The sequence below is a fragment of the Pomacea canaliculata genome, linkage group LG1 (assembly GCF_003073045.1).
Source record: "Pomacea canaliculata isolate SZHN2017 linkage group LG1, ASM307304v1, whole genome shotgun sequence".
Taxonomy (NCBI): Eukaryota; Metazoa; Mollusca; class Gastropoda; order Architaenioglossa; family Ampullariidae; genus Pomacea; species Pomacea canaliculata.
Window position 1 is genome coordinate 22,354,084 of NC_037590.1, and position 25,323 is coordinate 22,379,406.

Sequence of the window (25,323 nt, forward strand, 5' to 3'; positions counted from 1 at the left end):
CGTCTTCCTTCCTCGGTTCCTCGGGAATACGCACCAGGGGCAGGAGGTCATTGCTAGTCGTCCCCTAACTGCCCCCCAAAACACACACACACAGACAGACACACCAACTCCCAACGCTCGTTGACAAGCAAAGCTGAGTGTATCACAGTCTCAAAATAGCCTCTGGAGGCTCAGCTGATCCTGACTCTATCCCACAACTAATACACAAGTGTTGTATCAAGAACTTCATAATGTCCGCAGCTGATTTACAAGTATTGTTTCAAGAACTGTATTGCAGATTAAGGTGCACAAAAATTAAAAAGATTGAGTACAATATTGTACCAGACCACAAGTGTTAGATTTAATTTATTTAAAAAAAAAAAAAAGCAGGATGCTTAGAAAGGGAGAAGCATTGGAGAAGGAGAGGTTGGATCACTCCGTTATCTCCAAGCATCTCTTTCAAAGCTTCGTTACCTCACCCCAGTCCAAGAATGGCGAAATAACGAAAGGTCTTCTCGATCATCCCGCTTCACGCCCTTCAGACTTCGATTATTGGCCTGATCCTCACAGTCAACCCAACGCTCTTGTCTATCGACGAGATCTTCAGAATGAAAGCAGCCCCTCCGCTTTCGTTTGCGCACATGCAGCTTCGTGATAGCCACGTGGCATTGAAAGGTGATACTTCAACTCTTTCCCCTATTCGCCATCCAAACCGCAGCCCTGAACTAAAGTGCCCGGCTGTACGAGCTGCCGGTACTGGAGAGGTTTACCTGTCAAAATGAATAGAAAACCCCCCAAGGTGATGTCTTTTCATCCGCCCTTGTGACAAAATCGATGGACCTCTCAGAGTATGACCACAAGGCTTGCTTCCCTCCTCTCTCTCTCATATATATATATCCCTCACTCACTCATACACACACTCCCACTTACTCGATCTAAACCAAAAGCTGTGTAAGGGACATAAGTGAATGTTTAATAAAAAGGCCGACACGGCAATCTCCGAGAACCAGAACAATAAAATGTAAACAACGCAACGGGTCAACAAAGGTCATCCAAGTAGTTGTGTCATCGCGATTCCACAGCAGCGTGCGAGACGGCACTGCGTATGAGTGTGACTTGACAGATGCTTTCTTCATCCCAGACGGTCGGCGGCCTGTCCAGATTCTAAACCAGCCTCGCCGCCACCAAAGAAGAAGAAGAAGAAAAAAATAACAACAACAAAAATCGTTGGGACTCGACGATCACTATTGATCTTTTTAAAAGTAATTTTAAGGGACGAGGACCACTTTAAGCAATGGTTAAGTGCACGATGCCACTTTCGCTTTGAGCGGAGCAACAGTAATTACACGTATACCCTGGGCGAATCATTGCTGAGACCGGCACATCCTGTACAGACCAGCTGTCACTCACTCAACCCCGCCATTGCGGAAGACCTACCTCCTTTCTGCCACAAATTACTCTACTTTTCTTCAATTTTCGCCAAAAATATTTTTGATAATTTTTAAAAACAGGGTGGCATCAGCCGATCAAAAAAAAACAAAGTGTGTGGGCGGGTGGGTGTGGGAGAGGCTAAGGTTTGACCTGTGAGCGAGCGGGTGCTATCTGGTCACCCCCATCCCATAAACGAACTGACCATTAAAAGAATTTGTAGGGGAAAACAATATTTTTTTTCAAGAGAAATGACGCATGTACGCAAGTCATGGTAAGACTGTTTACAGACCCGCACTTTCAACGACGACATGAGTGTAAGCCATGCAAACTCAAGATGCTCAAAGGTAATGTATTATTGAATGCAAGAATAACAAACCGTATGAAGAAGAGAAATACCCATCTCGATGAGTTATCGACCCTTTCATCGATCTCTTGGCTGGCAGAGATGAAGCGGAAGCGTTAGAGGCAGATGAACAAACCACAAGATCAACTGAAATGGGAGAAGCGGGTGGAATATTACCCCTCGTCGACTACTCAGTCAGCCCTTGGGAATTGTGCAGCTACACCTTTGGCGGGTTTACACTTACTGTACACTTCTGTAAGTATGCAGCTCTGGGACGCTACCAACAAGAGGAATTCAAGTGTTCTTGTCGGCAGTTCTGACAATGAAGTCCCTCAGGACAAAAAGTTTCTCTCGAAAGGACGTTCAGATCGCGTTTTCTCGTTCATCACGCGCTTCAAAACATATTTCGCAGCTAAAGAGGGAAGTGAAGAAAGAAGGGAAAAGTTAAGAAACGCATGATGACAACGGACATAAAAATAATCGTGTCCATTTTGGAAACATTTGATTCGAACATGAGTTATATCATCTCGATGCTTACAAACTTCCATTTAGCACTGCCCATCGCACGTACAAGAGCCAATAATATGCGACATTATCACTTTTAAAAAAACCAGCCCACTTTTCATAACAAATAATGGTGAAAATTATAAACATTTATCATCAGTGTTGAAGCTTGATTGACATGTTCTCAATATTGAGGTTCGCCTTAAAGTTCGATTGCAATTTTGTCCTTTCTCTTTGACAGACAGTAATTGATGAAAACTACTTTGTTTTCGGTCGTGTGTTCATCGATGACAAAACTTTTTGTCCAATAATACGCTAGTTTATCAACTCTGTTTTAGTTTTAGCCGTTTCTTCCTCGTCTCTCAATTCCAGCTATGCGAGAAAAAGAACTAAACTAAAAGAATTACTCTTTCGGTTTTTAGGATCCATTTAAAGTCGCTTCGACTACCAAGTGGCTGATGCTTACCAGTAATGACAAAGTCCACGGACCCTTGCTTCCAGAAACCTAGTGCCGGCTCAAGACTGCTCGTCCCATACCTCTTTACGCGTCTGCCACTTGCCAATGCAAGGAGAACATTTTTCATTTCTGCTCCACGCCGGCAAATTTCCGTTGTTCAGCCTCCTCACCTTATTGAACCTCCACTATTGAACCTACGGATGGGGGCCGCGACTCTGCAGCTCTGGCGATGGCGCCCAGATCAAAGCAGAATGATTAATTTTGGGAGGATTGCTGCGGGGTCCTGGCAGGGTCCGCTTAGGCCCGGCATGCGTAGAGCGATCAGTAATGGACCATTTCCTCGCCCCATCTCGTCCCGGGGTTGCCGTGCAGTTCCCTTCGCGATCCTTGTCTGTAGGCGGCGTACAACTGTGACGTCAGCGTATGAAAGACTTGCCTGACCGTTCGCAGAAAGGGTTGTGTGGATGGGGAGAGAGTTGCAGCCTTATTCCTAGCAACCCAGTGTAGTCTTCATTTCTCAGCTGTTCTAAAACCTCTAGCTTAATCTTTATCTATTTGGCATTTTCTCTCTTTCGTTTTTCTTCTGCTACGTCACGACTCTGCTTTCACAAGCAGTAAATAAATATTACTAATAATTACTTTTTTGTACATTTCACACAATTTCTTTTTTATGCCATTTTTTAATATTTGAAAAAGTGTTGTGGTGGTGTCTAGTAATTTCGTTGATTTTCTTTTTGCTTGTGGTCTAAATGTCAAGTTGGACTTATTTATCCCTCTTATAAACTACATAATTATCTTTGTCCTTTTCTGAAGAAATTGAACAGATAATGTGAACGCAAAGGTGAAGTTGGTCTTGATCTTTGGCTGTCCTAACACCTAGTCATTCCTACAACATTGTCTAAATCTGGTTCTCTCTCTATGTGTGTTTTCGCAATTTGACGGTACGCTGTCGGTAAGCTACAAGAATTAATTCCTGTTTGTTTTGGGGTTTTTTGTTTGCTTTTTTGTCTGCCCTCAAATGGCATCCAATCCCAATCAATTACGTGCATCGACACTCAGAGGATAGAATCTGGTTTTTTCCGCAGACACCGAAAAAGCACAGACTGGATTGTGGGGAAAAGGGGTAAGGGAGGGCATTATATCGGAACCACCGTCTACTATTACCCAGCCCCATTATTGGACACAGTCCGTGGCTGCAACCTTTGAACCTACGATCGTTCACTGACGGTATCCCCATTGGGTTCTCGTCCACCCGTTGGGGTTCTCTGTTCACAACCTGACGCCTACCAGAGAAAAAAGTAGATGGAAGGCATTCAGTGGAAAGGCGCGCGGCAGGGAAAGGGCGGATAGGTGATCGATGTCGCGATCACACCGGCCAAGAAAGAAAGGAAGAATAAAAAAATCCTTTCCATGACGGTTGGTGTGCTCGAATGGCAGCTAGTACATCTCGTCTGTCTGAAGATTTCCCTGAAGCGCGACACGAGCGTCTGTGTGGCCGTCCTTACGAATGGCTGGCCTGTCCATTCGAGGCCTGCAGACGATCATCGTCTTGCGGTGGACACGGGCTCAGACTCGGGTGGTGCACATTTCAACGAGTGCACGATGCTCCCACGAGTTGACACCCGACGTCAAGGCCTCGTTTATCGCTTCGGGGTCTTATATACGTACCCGTCCGGAGGATTCATATTGCCCCATCACGTGGTGCTTTCGGTTGATGAGCCAGAGATTAGAGTCTCCCGAAGCTGACTGAAGTTCGACAGAGATATTTTTCAGCCTTTTATGGTCAGGAAGGTTATTACCGGATCTACGGTTTGCGATCGGAAGGTATACTTATCTTGTGGGGGATCAAACAGCCCCACCAAAGGAAATAACGTTTGGGGGGGGAAAAAAGGGTTGTAGTGGTGTGGCTCTAGGATGGAATGCCAGATATTCGATTTCTGAACTGTGCATTAATACTACCGGAAAACATGACAACTTTGTAAAAAGAATTTGACATAGAAGAACAGGGAAGAGTAGAGTGCTTGTTTTTAAAAAAATGCTGACAAAGCTTTAGATAACGAAGAACAAAGGGTGTGAACAAACTTGCTTTCAGGATTAGACAATGCTGTATCCCCAATACCCAATAAGTTGTCATGACGACTTTGGTAACAGGCTCTCGACTTGAACCTAAGAAGGTTCATGTTCGTAAACTGAGGCAGTTAGGGAACCCGTCCCTCCGTCAAAATATCTTCAACGAGTCTTGCAGCTCTTAAAAACCACACCGCCGTGTGTTAGATGCAAATGTCTCCTGAAGGCAAAATCCTTGCACTGAGCATCCCATTTTTATAGCACCCAGAGCGTATGTCATATCTGTAACATCAGCATGCTACAAATATTAAAGCAGCCGCATCCGTTTATCCCGACTCACTGAATCTCGCGATATCCTGAGAAACGGTATCTCACGATATCCTGAGGCACAGTATTCACATCATCTGGAGGTTTGTATCTTAGCAGTATTTATCAGCACGATTATTCTTCCCTTTCCCCTCTACAGCTGACCACACAATCGATAGACTCTGATGACCGTAAGGGACGTGATGGACGACGGGAGGCATTCGTAGGAATGTAAGGCCATATAACGGATATCGGCTGCGACAGCTTCATGGCCCTGCGAGGCCGTTGGTGTTCGGTTCCATGGCCTCATGACCTGCACGTGCTGAGTGAGAACTGCCTTTCTCCCTTGCGTGTCTCGTCATACTAGACTTTATTATTATTAAACTTCAGTTTTTGTAAGCGAAGGCTGTGAAAAATATGCGCAAAATGCCGGAATAGAAAGCAGCAAGGCAATAGGGAGTAAGTTCAGAAAATGTGGTATCACAGCTTGCATCACACAACACAAACAAATCCTTCATTTATTTACTTTCCTGTATTCTCCCTCTGTGTCCCAGACACTGCATAACCAAAGCGAAAACAAAACCAAAAAAGTACATTTTCCCCAGTGCAATAAAAGCACAAAATGTCATTGATAAATATCAGTATTTTCCAGTAAAATCTCTCGTGTTTGGCCGATACCTTTATGTCCTCTGATGGACTCATGAGAGCAATGGCAAGCAGCCCACAATGGCTGCGTGTGGTAGTGGGGGTAAAGGGATGAGAGTGGGCAGAAGGAAATAGATGATCCACAATGAACAAACACAAATATTCTTCTCATATTCCAGGGAGACTGGTGCCGCACTGTTGTCTTTTGGGACACATCATGAACACAAATTCCCAATACTCACAGAAGGCTGCAACTGTGTCCATGAAAAGGGACTTTTCAGGTTGAGCAACATTATCAAAACAAAAAAAAAAAAAATCGATCCTCTGCGTCTACTGGGAATCTACTAGAGATCCTTACACCTAAGTTGAACTTACTTAACACTTGCATATATCTGTTCATCGTTTTGTCATGATAGCATAGTTTAATACCAACAGCAATTGTTCAAGTGCAGTCTTTGTTTTTCCTTTAAAAATCTAGCACCAATAACCAAAAGCTACAGAAGAAAGAGGGACAGCAAATGGGCTGGAGTATGCAGTACTGAAGTTTACAAATTCTTTCAACTGGTGACATTCTCAACTCTTGGAAAATGTACATTTTCATTATTCTTTTTTAACAACTGAAAGCCTAAATATGGATTATATTAAAAAACTACTGAAAATTTGAGTGTGGCAATATGAATATTAATGTGAAGACAACTAGCCATTATTAAATTGTTGTTATTATAAAACCTATTACTGGCAAAAAATCTTCTGCAAGTCCAGTTCTGTAGACTAAAAAGAAATTTCGTTTGTAATTAAAATTATTTTGAGCTAATCAATAGTTCTTTGTATCAAACAATTTTTGCATCATTCAAACAAAATATATCTATCCAGTGGCTAAATTAAAACTCTTTTCACATTATTAGCATTAACTCTTGCACCACAAGCATTGCAGAAAAATAAATAATGGTAGCATCTGTACAAGGAAAAAACTTGTATGACACAAACAACTCAAATGGCACATGTGTCACAAAAGACACAAATAAATGAATTCTTTGACAACTATGCTCGAATTAATGTCTCCAGATTTCATTTTCCTTCTCTGGTTAAAAACTAGCAACCTTATTTTAACAAAGACCCCTAAGATTAACACTTGACCAATCATTGGAATGTATGTTAAATGAAGTGTTCTGGTTTAAGCCTTCATAATTTATGCCAATTAATACACATGCATGTTACATACACATGGAGAAACACGTGCCAAAGCATTCAGTATTATCATGAAATACCCCACGGTACACAGCGAAGTTATACCTATGTTCACTGACATTCTTTTACATTGCCAATATTGTCATACAAATTAGCATAATGCTGACGCACTGCATTCAATATGGAAGGTACCATCTGCTGACAGAGACAAACTTTTGTTAAGCAGTCTTATTTTGCATTGAATATACTTGTCAAAAGTTATAACAGTTATGATCAATCTTGTCATGTGAGTGTAACATTACAGATATTTCTTCTCTTCTTACTCAATAATTTTTAAGAGTAGAAGGTGTTGATAAAGATGCTGTTTTAATATCAACAATATATATTATAGTGAACTTGCATTCTGATCTTTATATTCATTCAGGAACAGGGATTCACTTTCCTGCTCATCACTGACTTAAAGGCATAAATCACAGTGCACAAATTATTGCATTACATGGCTACATTCATCTGCAAATAAATCTGAAATGAAAATGAAATGTTTTTAAAAAAAAAAACGGAAAATGGTCCTTCAGAGCTACCTATAAACAACTAATGTAGAAAGTCCATCAATGAGCAAAAAACAAATTTGTCAGCTGCTGTACAGTGTCCTCTGGATCTGAGACTCGGTGTCCTATTGTTCGATTATCTTCATAAATTTCGTGGTCATTTCCACCCTGTAAAAGTTATTTTTAAAAAAATCTATTAATAGTAACATCAGTTTACAATAAACCAAATCAAAAAAAATAATGTTAATGATTCCTCCATTTCTAATCTGTAAAATTATTCTCAATAATTACTGAAATTCTACACTCATCTTTACTGTGATGAAAAAAAAAATTAAATTTTCAACAAAGTGAATGCAAGTTTGACATGTCTGATTGATTCTGTCTTTACCAGTCCACTCAATTCTCAAAAGATGCAGTCTATGATACCATGAGATATTTGCATTTTGCTCAGCATGGTGCCAAAGGCGTCATCTGTTGAGAAATAGAAAGAAAGAAGATGATTACTTTCTTAATGTCCTAACCTTATCAGTCTTGTCTCCAAAGAAGTGAATGGTTTTAACACTATCTGCCTGAAGGAACTGGAGGCAAAATCGTTTGTCCCATCCCGTTGGGAAAACATCAATGCTGATCTGACCACCAATGGCAAATTCAAGACCCGATGCTGGGAATTCTTTTTTCAGAGCCTCCACAAAGTTTTGACGAATGTTGTGTTTCTGAAAATTCAAAATTCCAAGGAAAATTTACAGACATTTTACCATTAAAAAACATTCAATTATAAAGCATCAGAGAAGAATATGTGTATAAAAGAAAACAAACATATTTTTAGGATACTTTGTGGGTACATTTACACTGTACTATATATCACCACTTCAAAAGATATGTTCAAGCCTATATTTTATCTCATCTCTACTTACCTGATCAAACTCAACAAACTGCAGTCGTTCAGCCTGAGAACAGCTTCTGCCTACTGGACACAGATTGATCATCCCACTCCTGAATTCTACAAATGTACCTCTGTGAACAGAATAAACAGCTTTTAGTTCTCATTTCTCAGATTACAGTAAAATCTGTGATGTCAGGACACCCTTCATTCTGCTAAAAACTGTCCTTGCATGACAGACTTCTTTCATCATAAGTTTTTATATTTTTTAAAGCCATAAACAGCCTAGACTCTCTCCAAATAAGACAGCTATGAGCAACTTAGTAACAAATTCAGTAAAAGTGCAAGATTCATGAGCATGGTTTTTACAAAAATACAGCTGACTCTACAATTAAAAAGTTGTATTCAAAGAGAAATTTTTTGTTTTTATTATTTGGTCTGAAGACAGTTGGGAGGAAACTAATGGCTGCAAAACCACTAGTCATCTCATAAAGTTCTTGCCACATGCTACTGGATGCATGGAAGCAGCCATTTTGGGGATGAATCAGGTCAGGAGAAAGGGTGAAAGTCTGTAACATTATTGATATATATGTATATCTTAAGAAACAAACTTAAAGTCTCTGATCTACGTAAACACAATAAGAGCTAAGATTACATGGGGAAGAAGGGGATAGGCAAGTAAGCAGTGTTATGCATCCACTTATTGGCATGCTCTTATCTTTCTTCAAAGAACCAGTCCTTTATTGCCACATTTTTATAGTCATAAAAGGACTTTTTTTTTCAAAAGTTTTTATAAAGTTTGTGGGGACCTCATCTCCATCACTGAATAGCATTCAGCTTCATGCAGAAAATATGCAGCCACAATACATTGCAAGTATGGGTGTAAGTGTGATTGGTATTTGTCCAATAATTGGCAACAATCATCAAGTCAAATTTCAAGTGTACTATCACTTGGCAAGTAAATGAATTCTTCTTCGCTGAGACAGTAATTTAGCTCTGACACACTGTTTAATGTCAAAAATTTTCCAATTTGCAGTAGAAGACTCTCAAGACTTCAATTTCTTTACTAAAATGACCCCACTTTCTAGCTTATTTCGGATTCTCAAAACAAATTTTCACAAGTACAAGAACAGAAAAAGGTACAGCAAACAGCATCAGCCAATTAAATTGCTATGTTTTACTAATTGAACATGGATGACATTACTGCAAAACTAAAGCAAAACCTGTTCCCGTGACAGGTAAAAGGACGAAATTTGTTCCTAGAATCTGTGTTTGCAGGTGTTTGCCAATCAAAGATTGTTTTGTGTTGAAAACTGATTCATGTGGTTTAAAGTGTCCAGATATGGGGAGGTACCTGCTGGTAAGATGGTACACGAACGGCAGGTTTTTCTGTACCTCACCGATTCCTGAATCATGCAAAAGCAACTTTTGAAATGAAACATTCTTTTATGCAGTGAACATATGCATATTATTTTCTCTTCCCCCCCCCCTTCCAACCTCTAGTTTGGAAAGCGGAGATAGCTGAGTGGTTACAGAAGTGGCATCCCAACCCAAAGGTATTCCACTTCAACACCTTTGTGGGCTAGTGAACATTCCACAGTCAACTCAGCTGTCAGGAATGGGTACAGAAAGGGTTCGGGAAGATAAAAACAGCAAGAGGGAGAAAGCACAAGCACCACCCTCACAAGACAGCCCTGAAAGTCTCTATCTCACTTCCAAGAACGACCTTTAAAAAGTTAGGGGACGACTTCTACAAATACTTTAACCTCAACAAGCTCCCATTTCTCACTAACACTTTCCGTGATCTGAAAAAATTGAACAATCCTGTACACACCTCAATTCAAATCAATGCCAACTTTGTTTTAAGCATCACCTTTTGCATGGCAGCCACAAATCTGACATGTAACGAAGAGAAAAGTTGATCAGTTTCTGTAATGTTTCTTCACCAATGAACTGTTGAATGTTCTGAAATCAAAACGATGTGTTGGTAGGAGCAAAAGTTTTGTGATGTAAAAAGATGTTGGGTGAGCATTTTGAGTGGACGTGTTTTTTTAAAATAAACAAAAACTGTATCAACAAAGAATTACTTTCGACAATGAAAACTATCTTAAACTTTAATCTCCTCTATGTAATAATAATAGGAACTTATAACATGCAGTATCACGACCAAGATAGATCCCACTCTCTGCGCAGACCAATAATGATAAATAAAAGATAACAGCCAGTGGACAAAGAGGTACGTACAGAGACACTGAATAACATAAAGATGGGATACAACAGTAGTAGACCGTAAAGCAATGAAGGTATGAAGGGATGTAGATATTAAAAACAGTGTAGGATGGAGTCGTTACATGGTGGTTAGCATGACAGACAGTATTGTCAGGGAGTTAAGAGTAATAATTCAGGGATAGTACTTAGTGAACAGATGTTTTCGGAGAGCATTTGAATGTTACCTTGGAGTTGAGTGGTGAATATGATGCGGAGGAGAGTTCCACTACTTAGCAGCAGAGAGGGAGAACATCCGTTGTCCGTATGTGACTGTCTTTCAGGGAGGGCACAATAGAATACATGAGAGTGATAAGGAATGAAGACTTCGGGAAGGAGTGAGGACAGACAAGATTTCAGTAAAGTAGTAGGGGAAGGAGCCTTCAAAGAATCCACAGCATAGAACGTAGCCAATGAATAGAGTGAAGAAGTGGTGTGACATGTTCACATTTGCAAGTCCCGAAAACGAGAAAAGCAGCTTTCTTGACTTTCTGAAGCTTGTGGATGAAGTACTGTTGACAGCAGGCAAGAAGAGAGTTGCAGTGATCTAGTTTAGACAGAACAAATGAGCAGATGAGAATTTTGGTGGCTGAGATGGACAGAGTACGGCAAATGGAGCTGAACTTCCGGAGCTTATGTATGCAGCACAACAAATGTGAAAAACACGTTCATCAAGAGGCATGTCAGTATCGACATTGGCTACCCAAACAGAGACAGACAGTGAAGGATAAACTCTGGCTCTCCTCCTTGAAAAAATTAAACTTCTGTTTTTTTCGTCATTCAGTTTTAACTTGTTGTGGGTAATCTATGGTCTAGTATCAGAAAGACAATCTTGGATAGCAGTGTATTCCTGAGAAGGAGAACAGTTGGTATACAATTAAGTGTCATCAGCAAAGGATTTATATATACATACACATATACATACAAACACATACATGATCATTAAATTATTGTCATCTTGAAGTACCTGTTGGGCTATAAGCTTTCCATCTTTGAATGCCATGAGACCATTCTCAGAGAACACATAGTTATACCTCTGGTGAACTGAAACATCCAAAAAAAGGCCTATGTCAATGTAACATGCATGTATATCTTGACCCTTTCCTATGTCCATTTGGGGTGTGTGTCTGTGCGTATAAAGGGAAACTACAATGATCAAAAATAATCTTTTATGATACCATGGGCAAGTCCCAAGAAGATAAACTTGAATCAGATCGTTTTATTAGACACTTCCTGCTCTTTATAATAGTCCAATAATTAGTCATCAGTATGGGTCGTTTTCACTCACGTGATACACACGTTAGCAACGAGGCACTGTCCGCCATCTTCCTTCCCTAACGCTTCGCGTTTCTTCAGCGGCTCTATATCGGCTTGTGTCACGACACCGCTAGCGTCTCTCGAGCACACCAGCGGAGTCGGACAATTGCGTGCTCTTTCACTCAAATAAACTAAACGATTTTACCTATACGAGTCTGCCTATGTTTATTGATAAAAAATAAATAAATAAATAAAAAACCCTATGAAAACACAGTCACTGTAACAATGGCTCTTCCTTTCGTCAAACACATTTACCAAGTCCACCGAACTCCTTGCACACTTTTAAAACTCACTGTCTTGGCAATTGCTCTTCTAGCACAATCACAAAAATCCACGGAATCTACTATTAAAACTCACTGTCTTGGCAATCACACTTCGACTAACACAACCTCCAAACTAAAATGTACTCGATCTCTTACACACTAGTGAGACACACTGTCTAGCAAATGGCTCTCTACTCTTAAACAAGCGTCCACCTCTCTCCGAATCCTTTTCTCTTCTCCCTATTAAAACACACTGTCCCGGCAGTGGCTTCTCCCTTCAATAAGAAACACAATCCTCCTCCCCTTCATTAAGTGTCCAGTTTCACCTCCTCTCACTCATTGCTTGCTACCCCAATCTCTCCCTCTCCAGTCACACCTTTTCTTTCTTTCTTCTTTAACATCAAACAAGAACTTTTGCACATTCAAATGCATATTTATTAATTCTTTTCAGAAAATTTTTGTGTCTGCTGACAGAACATAACTTTAAAAAAATCATTACAGGGTAAGGAAAACATATCAAAATCACAATCTAAATAACATCACTGATATGGATTACTAAGATTACTATTGGTTAGGTAATCTAAAATCCACAAAGAAGCTCTGGCATCAATATTGCTCTGAATTAGCTTCTGAGGAAGCAAACAGCATTTGCATGCAAATGACAATAACATTTGATTCAATTATATATGTTTGAGTAGCCTGTTAATAAGCAAAAAATATTAACAATATTCTGTCAACAGCAAATATTTTGATCAACATCATACAAAGCATGACATCTCCAGCAAAGAACAAATTCTATATTGTTCACAGTTTCACATCAATTTACCAAGTAACTTATCTGATCAGTTGATATCATCATGCTATTATAAATAAAGTGCGAAAGAAAAAGAACTACAGTAAGGTAATTGTGCATTTTATATCTGAGAATAACTTCTCTGGTAATGTGAACATATACAGATTGCAAGCATGCATTCTGAAAATAAGTGCTGATTTCAAACTAAAAAATTGCACTATAGCTACTCAATAGGCACTATGGATTTATGTAAATTTACAATGCAGCAACAAAGCCGAACTATTTTGTCTATGACTGGATTATCATCACCAGGCTTTGTTGCCATCAGGTCAATAGGCACTTTAGACTGCAAAATTCCAAACTTTCTGCGAACAAAGCCTATAACTCTCTCAACATGAATTCATACAGAGGCTATTTTCTCGAATTTTCAACTTGTAGTGGGTGAAGTTGCTTTTTCCCATGGGTAAAATCTGGAATTATTAATTTAGCTTGATAAAAAAAACTTCATCTTCAATGTTGAAACCTCTGTCGGCCATAATTACATCTCCTGGTAACAAGTTGGACAACAAAGAAGTATTTTCAATGATGTGTTTGTCTGAAGCCCTGCCACCAAATGCATCTGAAATGTAGCTGATTGAACCTTGTGGTGTGATCCCAATCAGATATTTGGCAGAATGATATTTTTTATAGTTGGAATAAACTTGGATCTGATTGGTTTGGCCCGAGGGTTTCTGTGCTTCAAGTTCAAAACAGTCAACAATAACAGCAACTTTATCTTTAAAGTTTTCTCTAAAGCACATAGGCATAGACAGTTTCAGAGCTTCTCTTGAAGGCCAGTGCAACAAAAAAGACAACCGTGCTACAAGTACATCAAGAGTTCTATGAAAACTCCTTTGCACAGTTGACACGGATACTTTCAGCTGATACCCTATATCCTGGAATTGGTAGTTCAGTCTGATCTTAATTAAACACAGCAAAAACTCTTGCTCTTTGGACAGTGACTGTGTTTGATTAGACATGTATGGCTCTACCGTTCTGAAAATAAGGTCCATTACTGCCAATGAAGGAAGTCCCGTGTAGAATGGAACTTTAGCTTCATCTTCAACATACAACTGTCTTTCATAAATAGAACAATGTTGTCTGTTTTTAACTGAATCAAGAAGTCTGGTCTCAGAGTCCTGCATGATTGCATCTATATTTAGTCCAGTCAAATCTGGTTGAGTGTTCTGATCATTTGAACATGAATCTTCTATGTCACCATGTAAACTTTCTTCGCAAGCACTTGAGCAACCAAAATCACTTTCACATAATTTTTCTTCCTGGCTTGTCTCACTGCTGATTGATTTTCGCTTCTTGCTTGCAGCATGTAGAGTAGGGACAGATGCATTACTTCTTTTGCGAGACACAAGCCTCAAATACCTGTTTTTCGAAGTCTCAGCTTCTGAGCAAGTACTTGATCGCTCATGTCCTAAGTGTAGAGTGGGAAGCCAGGAAGGGCTGTTCCGGAAATTCACATATGCTGGCTTTCCTATACACAAAAATAAAACAACCCATGAATTACATCTTTGTGATAGTAACTACAAAAAAATAATAATAATAATCAGCACTGAAACAAAATAAACCAAATACACGTCTAAAAAGAAAAATAATGAAGTAGATATAACACTTTTTATCCTCTCTCTCTATAGCTATAGTTTATTAGTCGTGGTCATGCATAATGAAAGTCTTGTTTTGATGTTCACTCAAATCACGTGAACTGTCACCAACCTACAATGAAGAAAATATTTATCACAATGTGTACAACATGCAGAACAACGTTAAATACTTTAGCAATTGGAAAGCGTCTGGTTCTTACCGCCAACAAAGTGTTTCGAACAGATAAGTATTTTGTTCCACTTCTCTTCTGTTGTTAATATCCTTTCGGTAAACGGCTGCCTTCCACAGACGACGTCGTTCTTCTGTAAGTTTTCTTGTTTCGTCGCCTTGGTTCAAAATAATTTTGGGTATCTTATGAAAAGATTCATCTAGAGGAACATTTCGTTTACTGCAGGGCTTGTTTCCGCATCCTTTTATACCGCAGACGACCATGATAACCGATCAGTTGCCAGCAAGCTTCAGTAACCACTGCTTTAGTAGGGTAAGAAAAATGGCCGCTGAAGCAGCTCGCAAAAACTGATGACGTCACGTGAAAACCACCCATTGACACCAAACTATCGGGCCATTATGCAAGGGTATACCATTAAAAAGAATTGCACAGAATATACTTCATGAACTGAGAAGGCCAAACTCCACTTCATGATCATTTGCAGTTTTGACATAAGGCATTAAGGTAAATAACTTTGGGAACTTTGCTTTAGGAAAATGGATGGCTGAGTGGTTGCAAACTAAATGCTTTGACACCCATGCGGGTAGGGTGCCTTGCATGGAAAATGAACCAATGGGTAAACTATAACATTCCAAATTAATAATATAACTGTAATAAATCTATGGAACTGTTCTTCATTTATAAGCAATGCTTTCTTTGTCAGCATACCATCATCACCACCCATTTGCTCAGCGATTTTTCCGATGTCTGATCCTCCAACAAGGGCCACCAAAACACGTTCTTTAAGTTTTTCAAGAAAATTTTCTGTAGCAGGAGCGATTTTCTGAAATACATCAAAATTTGTTTAGAAAAAAATACTACTGGAAATGAGGGGAAACCTTTCTTGCTGCAATAATCAATAATAATACATACATCCAAACGAGTCTAAAATCCAAGATGGTTAAACGTTTATTCAAACGGTAATCTTACTTTTAATATTGGATGAATGAGTCATGTTGTGTCACTGCTCTCATCAATTTAACATTCTTGCTAGATCTAATTCAAATCTGAGTAATTTCTCCTTATCATAAAGCTAATTTCACTTTTCGTATTTTTATATAGTTTAACTGAAAAAAATTACTTAATTAAATATAATTACCTGGGAGGTTACGTTTGAATAAAACGAATATTTCAATGATTTATACAATATACAAAATAAAGTTAAGAGTATTATACAAACTACGTAAGCAGTTAAAACAAAAGCTCTTATTTTTGATAAGGTAACTATGTCAACTTTAATCAGTTATAGTACATATCAATCAACCTTCCAACTCGTAATACAGCATCCAGGTTTTAAATATATATTTTTTATTAACAATAAAATTATGTAGTCTTCCTTCCACCACAGTAGGAACTGTGAGTGGGATAGTTAATCGACTTTTTCAAATTTGTACACGACGATTTTATAAACTAAAATTTAAAAAAAAACAATAATTTTAAGGAAAAGTTATTTTGGTCTCTTTTTTATACAAACCTGTCGTGGCATTGTTAAAGTACCATCCACATCAAATAGGCAAACCGTAGACGTGTCCTGCTTGGACTCCATGTTGTGAGTGTGTGTCTTTCTCATTTTCAATAAAAACGAGAGCTCGAAGGGAAGTAACTAGTGTTTTCTATTTTTAAATCGAAGATGGCTAATATTACGCGCTTATGCTGCATTTTATAAAGCGTCCAACATCAAACAGCTGCAGCAGGCTTGCGCGCACACATGCACACCCACAACTTGTTCTCGTGTTCTAAAAGAATGCTCATAAAAAAGTTATTACCATCACATACATAAGCGACACCTCATTACACAATCACATTTACATCTCTCCTACACACATGAGAGTACACACACACACAAAACGACCTTGTTACTAATTAAAGTTATAGTGCGTCATATCCCAGCTCTATAGACAACCTATTCTCTACAATGGCTCGCGCGCACATACAAACATTGACGCTCATATGTCTATGAAGTGCTGTATAGGATGATGAAAGGTATTTCCAACAATTACTATCAGCCTGCTTATTTGAAAAATTAATCCATACTGCAAAAGCTGCTATCCACACCCCTGTGCCAAAGAACATGATTTGAATCAGTTGGGTTTTTGTTGTTGTTGTTGTTTTGTTTTTTGCTTTTACCGCAAGTCATAGGAATGGAAACAGTGCACATCAACCAACATAATACTTTTGTCTCAAGTTCAACATTTAAGTATACAGCAGTTCGATGGTATGGAGAATAACACTGTTATCATATTTATGTTATTTTAATATGGGTATTTAAAAAAAAATAATTTGGAGCAGACTGCACAACTGAATTATTTTAACTATCTGACCATTACACCAGTGGCATGAATGATCTTGTTTAGCCCCCACAATCTTTCATTGACAAATTCCTAAACCAGGCAAAGAATGAGGTGAGCAGTCCATCAATGAAGTAGTTATTGAGCAGCTTTGAAAGTCTCTGTCTTGTTTTAATATCAATCTCATTACCCTACTGTGAGAAGCAAGTGCATGTACTACAAATATATTAAGAAAATTGCTTTTTAAAACAATTTATTATACAGTGATACCTCGGTTCTCGAACGCCTTGACTTTCGACCAAATCGGTATTCGACCAGGAAATTCGAGAAAATTTTGTCTTGGAATCCGAACAAATATTTGGAACTCGAACATCCGAACGTCCGAGATGAGCCGAGTTGAGCGTTCATTCGGCCCAGCGCGCCTTGCTTGCGTCATCAGTGTGAGTGCAGAGAGAGACAGTCACGTTTTTGTGGAGAGAGTCATGAAATGTGTGCAAAATGGGCAGAAATCGCAAATTTTGTTGAACAACATCACCCTGATAAAGTGGTAGCAAATAGAGCAGTTAACATTTTTAATGACAATGTTATGTCCACATTCCGCAAAATTTTGCAAAGGAGAAAAAAAAACAGCAAACAATTGACAAATTCTTCCGTAAAGAAATCAGACAAGCAACTGCAGAGCAAGATTCTGATTCTCCTCAGCAAAAGATACAGAGAACAGAAACACCCGAAGAGCAGTTACCCTCTGTTTTTATTGAAGAGGACTCCCCTTCAAAACAATAACCTTCCCCCTTCCCTCCTCCCTCCACATTCATTCCCTCCTGCCATAAAGTTTGGTACAGGTACAGTAAATGAAACACAATTTACTGCACTGTACAGTACATTTTATTTTTTTGTTTTAATAAATACACTTTAATTTCTTATTTCTTGTTGAGACTCATGTTTTTCTACATATTATATACAAATTAGGCCAGTAAATAGGCATTTTCTGGGGCTTGGAACGAATTAATCCAGTTTCCATTATTTCCTATGGGTTTCATTGCTTCGGTTCTCGAACAATTTGGTTCTCGACCGTCCTCCCGGAACGAATTATGTTCGAGAACCGAGGTATCACTGTAATGTGTTTGTTGTCCTCGATATGAACACCAAAAAGTATTTTGTACCATTCATCCTTTGAGTCAAGAGCTGAGCAGGTCATTATTTTCAGGCTGAGGACAGGCCACAACCGTCTCAATTACCACCTTTACACCAAGCTCCGAATCGGCCAGACAGACCAGTGCCCGTGCCAGACAGGCAGTCAGACAACAGCACATCTACTGCAAGAATGTCCTATGCACGAAGAACTCAGGCACCGCATTTGGACTGATGAGACGCCAGTATTGAGGAAGCTACACGGCAGCCTGGAGGACCTGCGGCGCACAGCATCATTTGTGCAGGAGGCAGGCGTGTCCATTTGAGTGAACGACGAAGAAGAAGAAGAAGAATCCTTTGAGTATTTTGCAAACTTTTATGACACCATTTTAATGCATTTTTCTTTCCTAATGGAAAATAGATTTGTAAATTTATAAACTTTAAAATATTTTTTTAAACTAATAAAAGAAATGTGCACAACATCCAAGATTTTAGTTGTTGATCTAATATTTTACTCTTTGTCACAACTGAAGCTGCATATCATGACAAATCCCCCCATTCATCAAATACTATATACAAATAGTATATTTATACTAAAATCTGAGACAAAATCCACAATCCTGTTCTTGTGACAACTACATTACCACTGCATCACCAGTCCCCCAAAAATTGTAGGCGCTGAGCAACATTTTTTGCAATTATTGAGGTGAATTCTTACATCAATAAACACAATCATAATTCTTTTGATAAACTCCTGCTTTGGAGGTTAGTTAAGAGACAGTATATGCTAGTTTATCATAGAAATTTGATGCCTTTTTTTATGTCATTGTCCTTCTCATCTTCAAACTTAAGTCCGTCTCTTAATTACATGGCAGACATATTGCCCATAAAAAAAGTGAAATGCTAATATCTCAAGCTAATATGAGTGGACAAAACTTTTTATTAATTATTCAATGTTTTAAGTCTTATTTATGACAGGCATTAATTCAAAGTCCAAAACATACAGCTCCTATCACATGTTCAATAAAGATAAAAATATGCATTACAATGATTACATATATTAATGTCTGCAACTTTTTATACCGTCTCACAAAATTTATTTTATTTAAAACATTTGACAATTTTTCGGTGTTATGATAAAAACCTTGCACCATTTCTTAAAGGTTAGACACGTTGATCAGTTTCTCTTCTTGTACAAATCCACTTTCAATGACAGTTTTAACTTTTTCTAAATTTGTTACAGCATCCATTTTGTTGCAATTTATTATATGTGTTGCTCTATCATAGATGGCAATGGATAAAGAAAAACGTACAATCATTACCTGTAATTATGCAAGAACCAGTATGCTTTTTAACAATATTTTGTACTTTTATGGAAGCTTATGCCAAATATAAATTTGAAAAATAGCAATGAGCATATGTAAAAATCCTGCTGCAATACCAAAATCCTTTTGTGTAGCTGCTATGCCTTTTATATAATGCATTTCTCAATGAAGCCCTGCCAACTGAAGACTGTTACTAGTTGTTCGTTTCCAAACACTAGATATTAGTAATAAAATAATAAGACAAAAGCACTTTTTCTGTTCATTTAATGCTGTTTTAAGAGCTTAATACTTTTCAATTATGTATAATTTTATCAACAATGTGAATGTCACATAAGATGTCAATATTTTTTCTTTTTGTAAAAAATGAGAAGGAAAAGGTTAAACATATACGTTCAATTCTCTGACTTTACTCAGTCGTTTCACATGGAGCACAGAGTTTCCATCACAAGAAAGCAGAAATATATGTACAGTGATACCTCGGTTCTCGAACGCCTTGACTTTCGACCAAATCGGTATTCGACCAGGAAATTCGAGAAAATTTTGTCTTGGAATCCGAACAAATATTTGGAACTCGAACGTCCGAGATGAGCCGAGTTGAGCCGAATGGCGTTCATTCGGACCAGCGCGCCTTGCTTGCGTCATCAGTGTGAGTGCAGAGAGAGAGAGTCACGTTTTTGTGGAGAGAGTCATGAAATGTATGCAAAATGGGCAGAAATCGCAAATTTTGTTGAACAACATCACCCTGATAAAGTGGTAGCAAATAGAGCAGTTAACATTTTTAATGACAATGTTATGTCCACTTTCCGCAAAATTTTGCAAAGGAGAAAAAAAAACCAGCAAACAATCGACAAATTCCGTAAAGAAATCAGACAAGCAACTGCAGAGCAAGATTCTGATTCTCCTCAGCAAAAGATACAGAGAACAGAAACACCCGAAGAGCAGTTACCCTCTGTTTTTATTGAAGAGGACTCCCCTTCAAAACAATAACCATCCCCCTTCCCTCCTCCCTCCACATTCATTCCCTCCTGCCATAAAACTTTGGTACAGGTACAGTAAATGAAACACAATTTACTGTACTGTACATTTTTTTGTTTGTTTGTTTGTTTGTTTGTTTTTGTTTTAATAAATACACTTTTATTTCTTATTTCTTGTTGAGACTCATGTTTTTCTACATATTATATACAAATTAGTCCAGTAAATAGGCATTTTCTGGGGCTTGGAACGAATTAATCCAGTTTCCGTTATTTCCTATGGGTTTCATTGCCTCGGTTCTCGAACAATTTGGTTCTCGACCGTCTTCCCGGAACGAATTATGTTCGAGAACCGAGGTATCACTGTATTATTTTCTGAAACTATCTCAAAACATCTTAAAATCCTCTTTCAAAATATTTTTCTTCAATACCTTACAATTTCCTAATAAATTCAAACACTGTGTGGTTCATTGCTGAAGCATAAAATACAGGTGCACGAAGTATTGTTTTATATTTTTTTTAAAATAAAGATACAAAATTCCCTAACTTTTAAGTGGATGGCATGCAACTTAAGACATTAAGGCAAGGCTATGAATACATTTAAATTGTAGAATAAGAAAAATGAACCAGTGGATCTTTTCTCAAAATACAGCAAATCCATTCATTAACATGTGGTGCATGTTAAACACAAAACATAATTGCTTAAAATAAAAAGTAATATAAATAATTTGTAAAATGGTAACAAAAAACCCAAAACATCAAAGAGGTTCAAAATGATTATTTCTATTTAACTGAAGAACTTGAGATGTTTTTCAATACAGCATGAATTAGTTTAAAATACACTTCGCATGACAGAAAAGCCTGCATGGTTTGTTTTTTTTTCAGAAGTGCAGAAAAAGAAACAGATGAGGTAAAAATCCACTTTCGACATCTCTACAATCATCAACACAGCATTAAGTATGCTACTGCATTCTATTTCACAAATAAACATAACATTCACTCTTCAATTATGGAGCAAATATTGAAGAAATCGACCTTTAACACACTAACCCTGGATATCCACTACAGTTGACATAAGGCCAATGCTGGCCATGGCAATTGTGTAATTAACGATGTAGTTGCCCCAGGCGTAGTGTGAAAAGCAACTTGATTTGGAGAAAACAGCCAACACAAAATGTCAAAAGTCAAACGTAAGCATCCTCTAACTCTTCAATCATTTTCTCATACAGTCTAAAACAAAGTGCCACAAAAATTATGCATCACCTAATATACACATAAAAAAATTAAGTGATGTGAGTACTTCTAGTGCAACTTCTGCAGCTAAGTTTCCTTTGGATTTTCATCTCTGATCAAAAACAAGAAAGGCAGTCATGTCCCCAAATCTGCAAAATATTATGTAATTATTTATACGTCTGCAGTATGGTCAAATCTGTACAACTGGCCTTTCAAAAATGTTTTTCCCTCTGCAGAGTGGAAGAAAAGTATTATACATTTACCCTTTAGTCTGTGTACCTTGACTGCTGGGTCACTGAACTCAAAAATCAAAATGCTTGTGTAAGCAATCAGCAATGCTATTACCACACCATGAAGAATCAACATGCACCTTTTTGCACTGAGTACGCAAAAATACACAAGTTTCTAAGTGGATACTAATGTCAAACAGCAGTTCAATCTATGACAAATCATAGCAACACTTCTTAAACTGATTTGGCTTCATGCCTACTTATCAGGGATAAGATAGGAGACAGAAGAGATTTTCCTTTCTGGTCATCTACGAAATACATGCCAACCATCAAGCAATGCAAACTATTCACTGCAGCTATAAGAATTCATAGTTTTCAAACAAAATGTTGTGTTTATACACTTTAAAAGAGGTAACTAAAACCACAGAAAATTGTAGATGAATATCAAATATTACAATATCCTACTTCAGAATTACTGCAAGCATTTCATGGTTGAAGTGTTTTCACAATTAAAAAAACAGATTCAAGGCCTCATAGGCTCAAAACTGTCTTTTAACTATAGAACATCATTTCAAGCATCATTACAACAGATTTAAAGGAACTCAATTACATCATCCCTCCATCCTCGGGATCACGTGGAACAGGCGAGTCCCAGCGTTCGTGTGTGACACCAGGCTTTAAGTGTGTAATAACAACATGTGCTGCCTGTTTCTTCTCCATACGTGGTGGTATGGGGATAGTTCTAAACGTCACCTCATCACCCTCCTTTGGCACAAACTCTCCTTCAATACTGCAGGAAAGAACATCAGGTCAAAATATAATAATCTACCAAGAGTGTTTACATTTCTTCAGTCGAATGCTAGTCCTTTTTCACACCCTTCCTTTTGCATTATTATGTTACTCTCAGCGCTTGTTCTTGTTATTTGGTTCCTCTTTGTGTTTTCTGTATTTGATTTTATTCTTCTTTTGGTACGGTTGTTTTTTCTTTTATAGTTCATATGTGCTTTGTTTGTTTTCCTGTCACTCATATGCTGTCCATGTTTTGTTCTTGTTCTTAAGCACCAAGAGCATACTCTTTTGGAGTGTGAGTATGCGCTTCACAAATTTTGCATTTATTATTATTAATGGTGGAAGAAACCAACAGTCATTTTTTCTGATTTGTTGATCTAAGGTAAGGAAACTTACAATTAAGCATTGATGTGTTGATAATTTTTTGTTGCTAGAGGTATTTATGACTAAAGATCACCAGATTAAAATTAATAAAACTGGCATCTTCATCTGGTTCCTGCAACTTCTATGTTCTCCACCTTTTTTTTTTTTAATTGGTATAATCTGTTCAATTTTATTTAACCTCAGAAACTTATGAAATGTATAAAATCTATGGACATAAAATCCCTGCCTGACGTATCACCATCAACTGTCTCCCTCTCTGGAAACACATACACAAATTGTTATGCTACTTTACTTACTCTGAAATGTGTACGAAAATAGGTTCTGAGCCGTCTTCTGGAGTAATAAATCCATGACCACGTTGCCGACAGAAGGTTTTGATGGTTCCTTTCATACTAGGAGCACGCAAAGCTTTTTCTGATCTGAAATTTTTTTAATATCACAGTTCCAGTCATGTAAGACCTTTATTCTACAACTATACTTGTCACATGAAAAATCAGAATTAAAATTTTTGGTAATGCATTATTTTCACAAATAATAAACAAATGCCATTAACACATTCTGCATCATAAATTCTATAAATTTCTTTTACCTGAGGCATCTCTTTGAACTACTAGTGTTGACCTCTGCAAAATGAATTATAGGAGAGAAATGCAGCTGATCCTCCAGCCACAACTTTTAGAATTCTCTGCCCCTTTCTCTCTTTGAACTGTTACTAAGCAAGTTCAAAGCTTTCAAGTCTGGCTTCAAGCCCCCTTCTTTTATTAAAACATTGCTAACTCTTCTGCTCATCCCTTAATTCCTTCTCTTTGCCCATTCTTTGTAAATGTTCACCACTATTTAGCATGTATGCTGCTGCAGCTGAAGTATTTGATTGTGTGTTAGAATAAGTTAAACTGCAAGTCTCTTTAGAGTCCTGTTAACACAGCGCACTGGCTTGCCCCTGTATGTAAACATGCAATTAATAAATTTTTGTTGCATCAGATCTGGGTAGGGGGAGTGGGGTGAGGATCCAGCAGCAGAGGGCACATTTAGCCTATACCACACTTGCAATCCTGGGAAAGACTATAGAAATTAAAAATGGTATTGTGCAATTTATGAGATTTTTCCTATCCATTTTTAAAGGTGGTGTTCTATTACATCAGCTTAGATTTTTTAGGGGCTGAGGGTGGACAGATCATACAAAGTCGTCTACTCCTGTCAACGATGAAGTAGATAAAAACCATGGTAATACAATGAGAATGATTGCATGGCGTCTTACCCCTAAATGATTTTGTATGAAACTACAAGAACTCTATTCAGGAGAAAGTGTCGCATGCCACCGTTCTGCTAAAACGCCAATCCCTCTCTCTAACAGATACAAGTTCATGATGTCTCTTTTTCAGGCACACGCACACAAAATAAAACAAACTAAGCACTGAGAAACCACAGCTGACCAGGACAAACCACAATTGCGTAAATGTTCAAAAACATAGTATACAGTGAATGGTATGACAGCTGCTCTTATTCAAAACCTCACAAATACTAAGCACTGATGTAGAAATTGTTTTCTTAATACTTACGCCGAGTACGATCGGTTTCGTCGAGTTGGTATGGGACTTGGTATGAGAAAGTGATTGCGTGAAGACGGCGACGAAGACATCGTCTGATCGTTTACAGCTTCTGTATTCTCGGGCGTATCTTGCGGAGCAGACATTTTAGTGAAACTTAATATCTGGAAAAAAAATTTAAAGTTGATAGCGCGAAACCGGTGGAGCGTGTCTCTTTTTAACTCTAAATTACAACTGCCTGGCTACAACTGTTTAAGTACAACCAAACAGGATCTTCGTGCAACTTTAATTTGTTCTTAAAGGCCGATGTTTTCCCTCCCTGTTTTATTAGACTTGATGCTGACATTTCATCATTTCATATAGAAGAAAAAAACTATACTATTTGAAATACATGTTTTCTTTTTCTCGTGCTCGTCGAAGAAATGTTTTCTTACCCGAAGAGGATTTAGGTTCTAATGTGATGTTGTCTGCAGTACGAAGAATACTCAAACCTAAAATGGCAACCCCGATTGACAGCACGCTACCAAAGTAAATTCTTCCAAACACTACTTGATCGGCTAGATTTTCATGTTATT

General features: G+C 38.1%; 2 protein-coding genes across 2 annotated transcripts; both read right to left on the reverse strand.

Moving 5' to 3' along the window:
* Positions 1–6,378: 6,378 nt before the first annotated feature.
* Positions 6,379–17,393, reverse strand: LOC112562183 (phosphomannomutase 2-like). Its single transcript, XM_025235269.1, has 7 exons — positions 16,325–17,393; positions 15,520–15,634; positions 11,581–11,657; positions 10,222–10,313; positions 8,383–8,482; positions 7,990–8,181; positions 6,379–7,636 (listed from the first exon to the last, which is right to left on the reverse strand). Exons 1-7 carry the CDS (start codon positions 16,418–16,420, stop codon positions 7,529–7,531), a joined length of 780 nt encoding a protein of 259 aa, XP_025091054.1. The 5' UTR covers positions 16,421–17,393; the 3' UTR covers positions 6,379–7,528.
* A 3,664-nt stretch (positions 17,394–21,057) lies between these two features.
* On the reverse strand, positions 21,058–25,311 carry LOC112562199 (calcium-regulated heat stable protein 1-like). The gene is made up of 4 exons (XM_025235293.1): positions 25,183–25,311; positions 24,761–24,912; positions 23,498–23,620; positions 21,058–22,818 (listed from the first exon to the last, which is right to left on the reverse strand). Exons 2-4 carry the CDS (start codon positions 24,892–24,894, stop codon positions 22,635–22,637), a joined length of 441 nt encoding a protein of 146 aa, XP_025091078.1. The 5' UTR covers positions 24,895–24,912; positions 25,183–25,311; the 3' UTR covers positions 21,058–22,634.
* Positions 25,312–25,323: the final 12 nt, after the last annotated feature.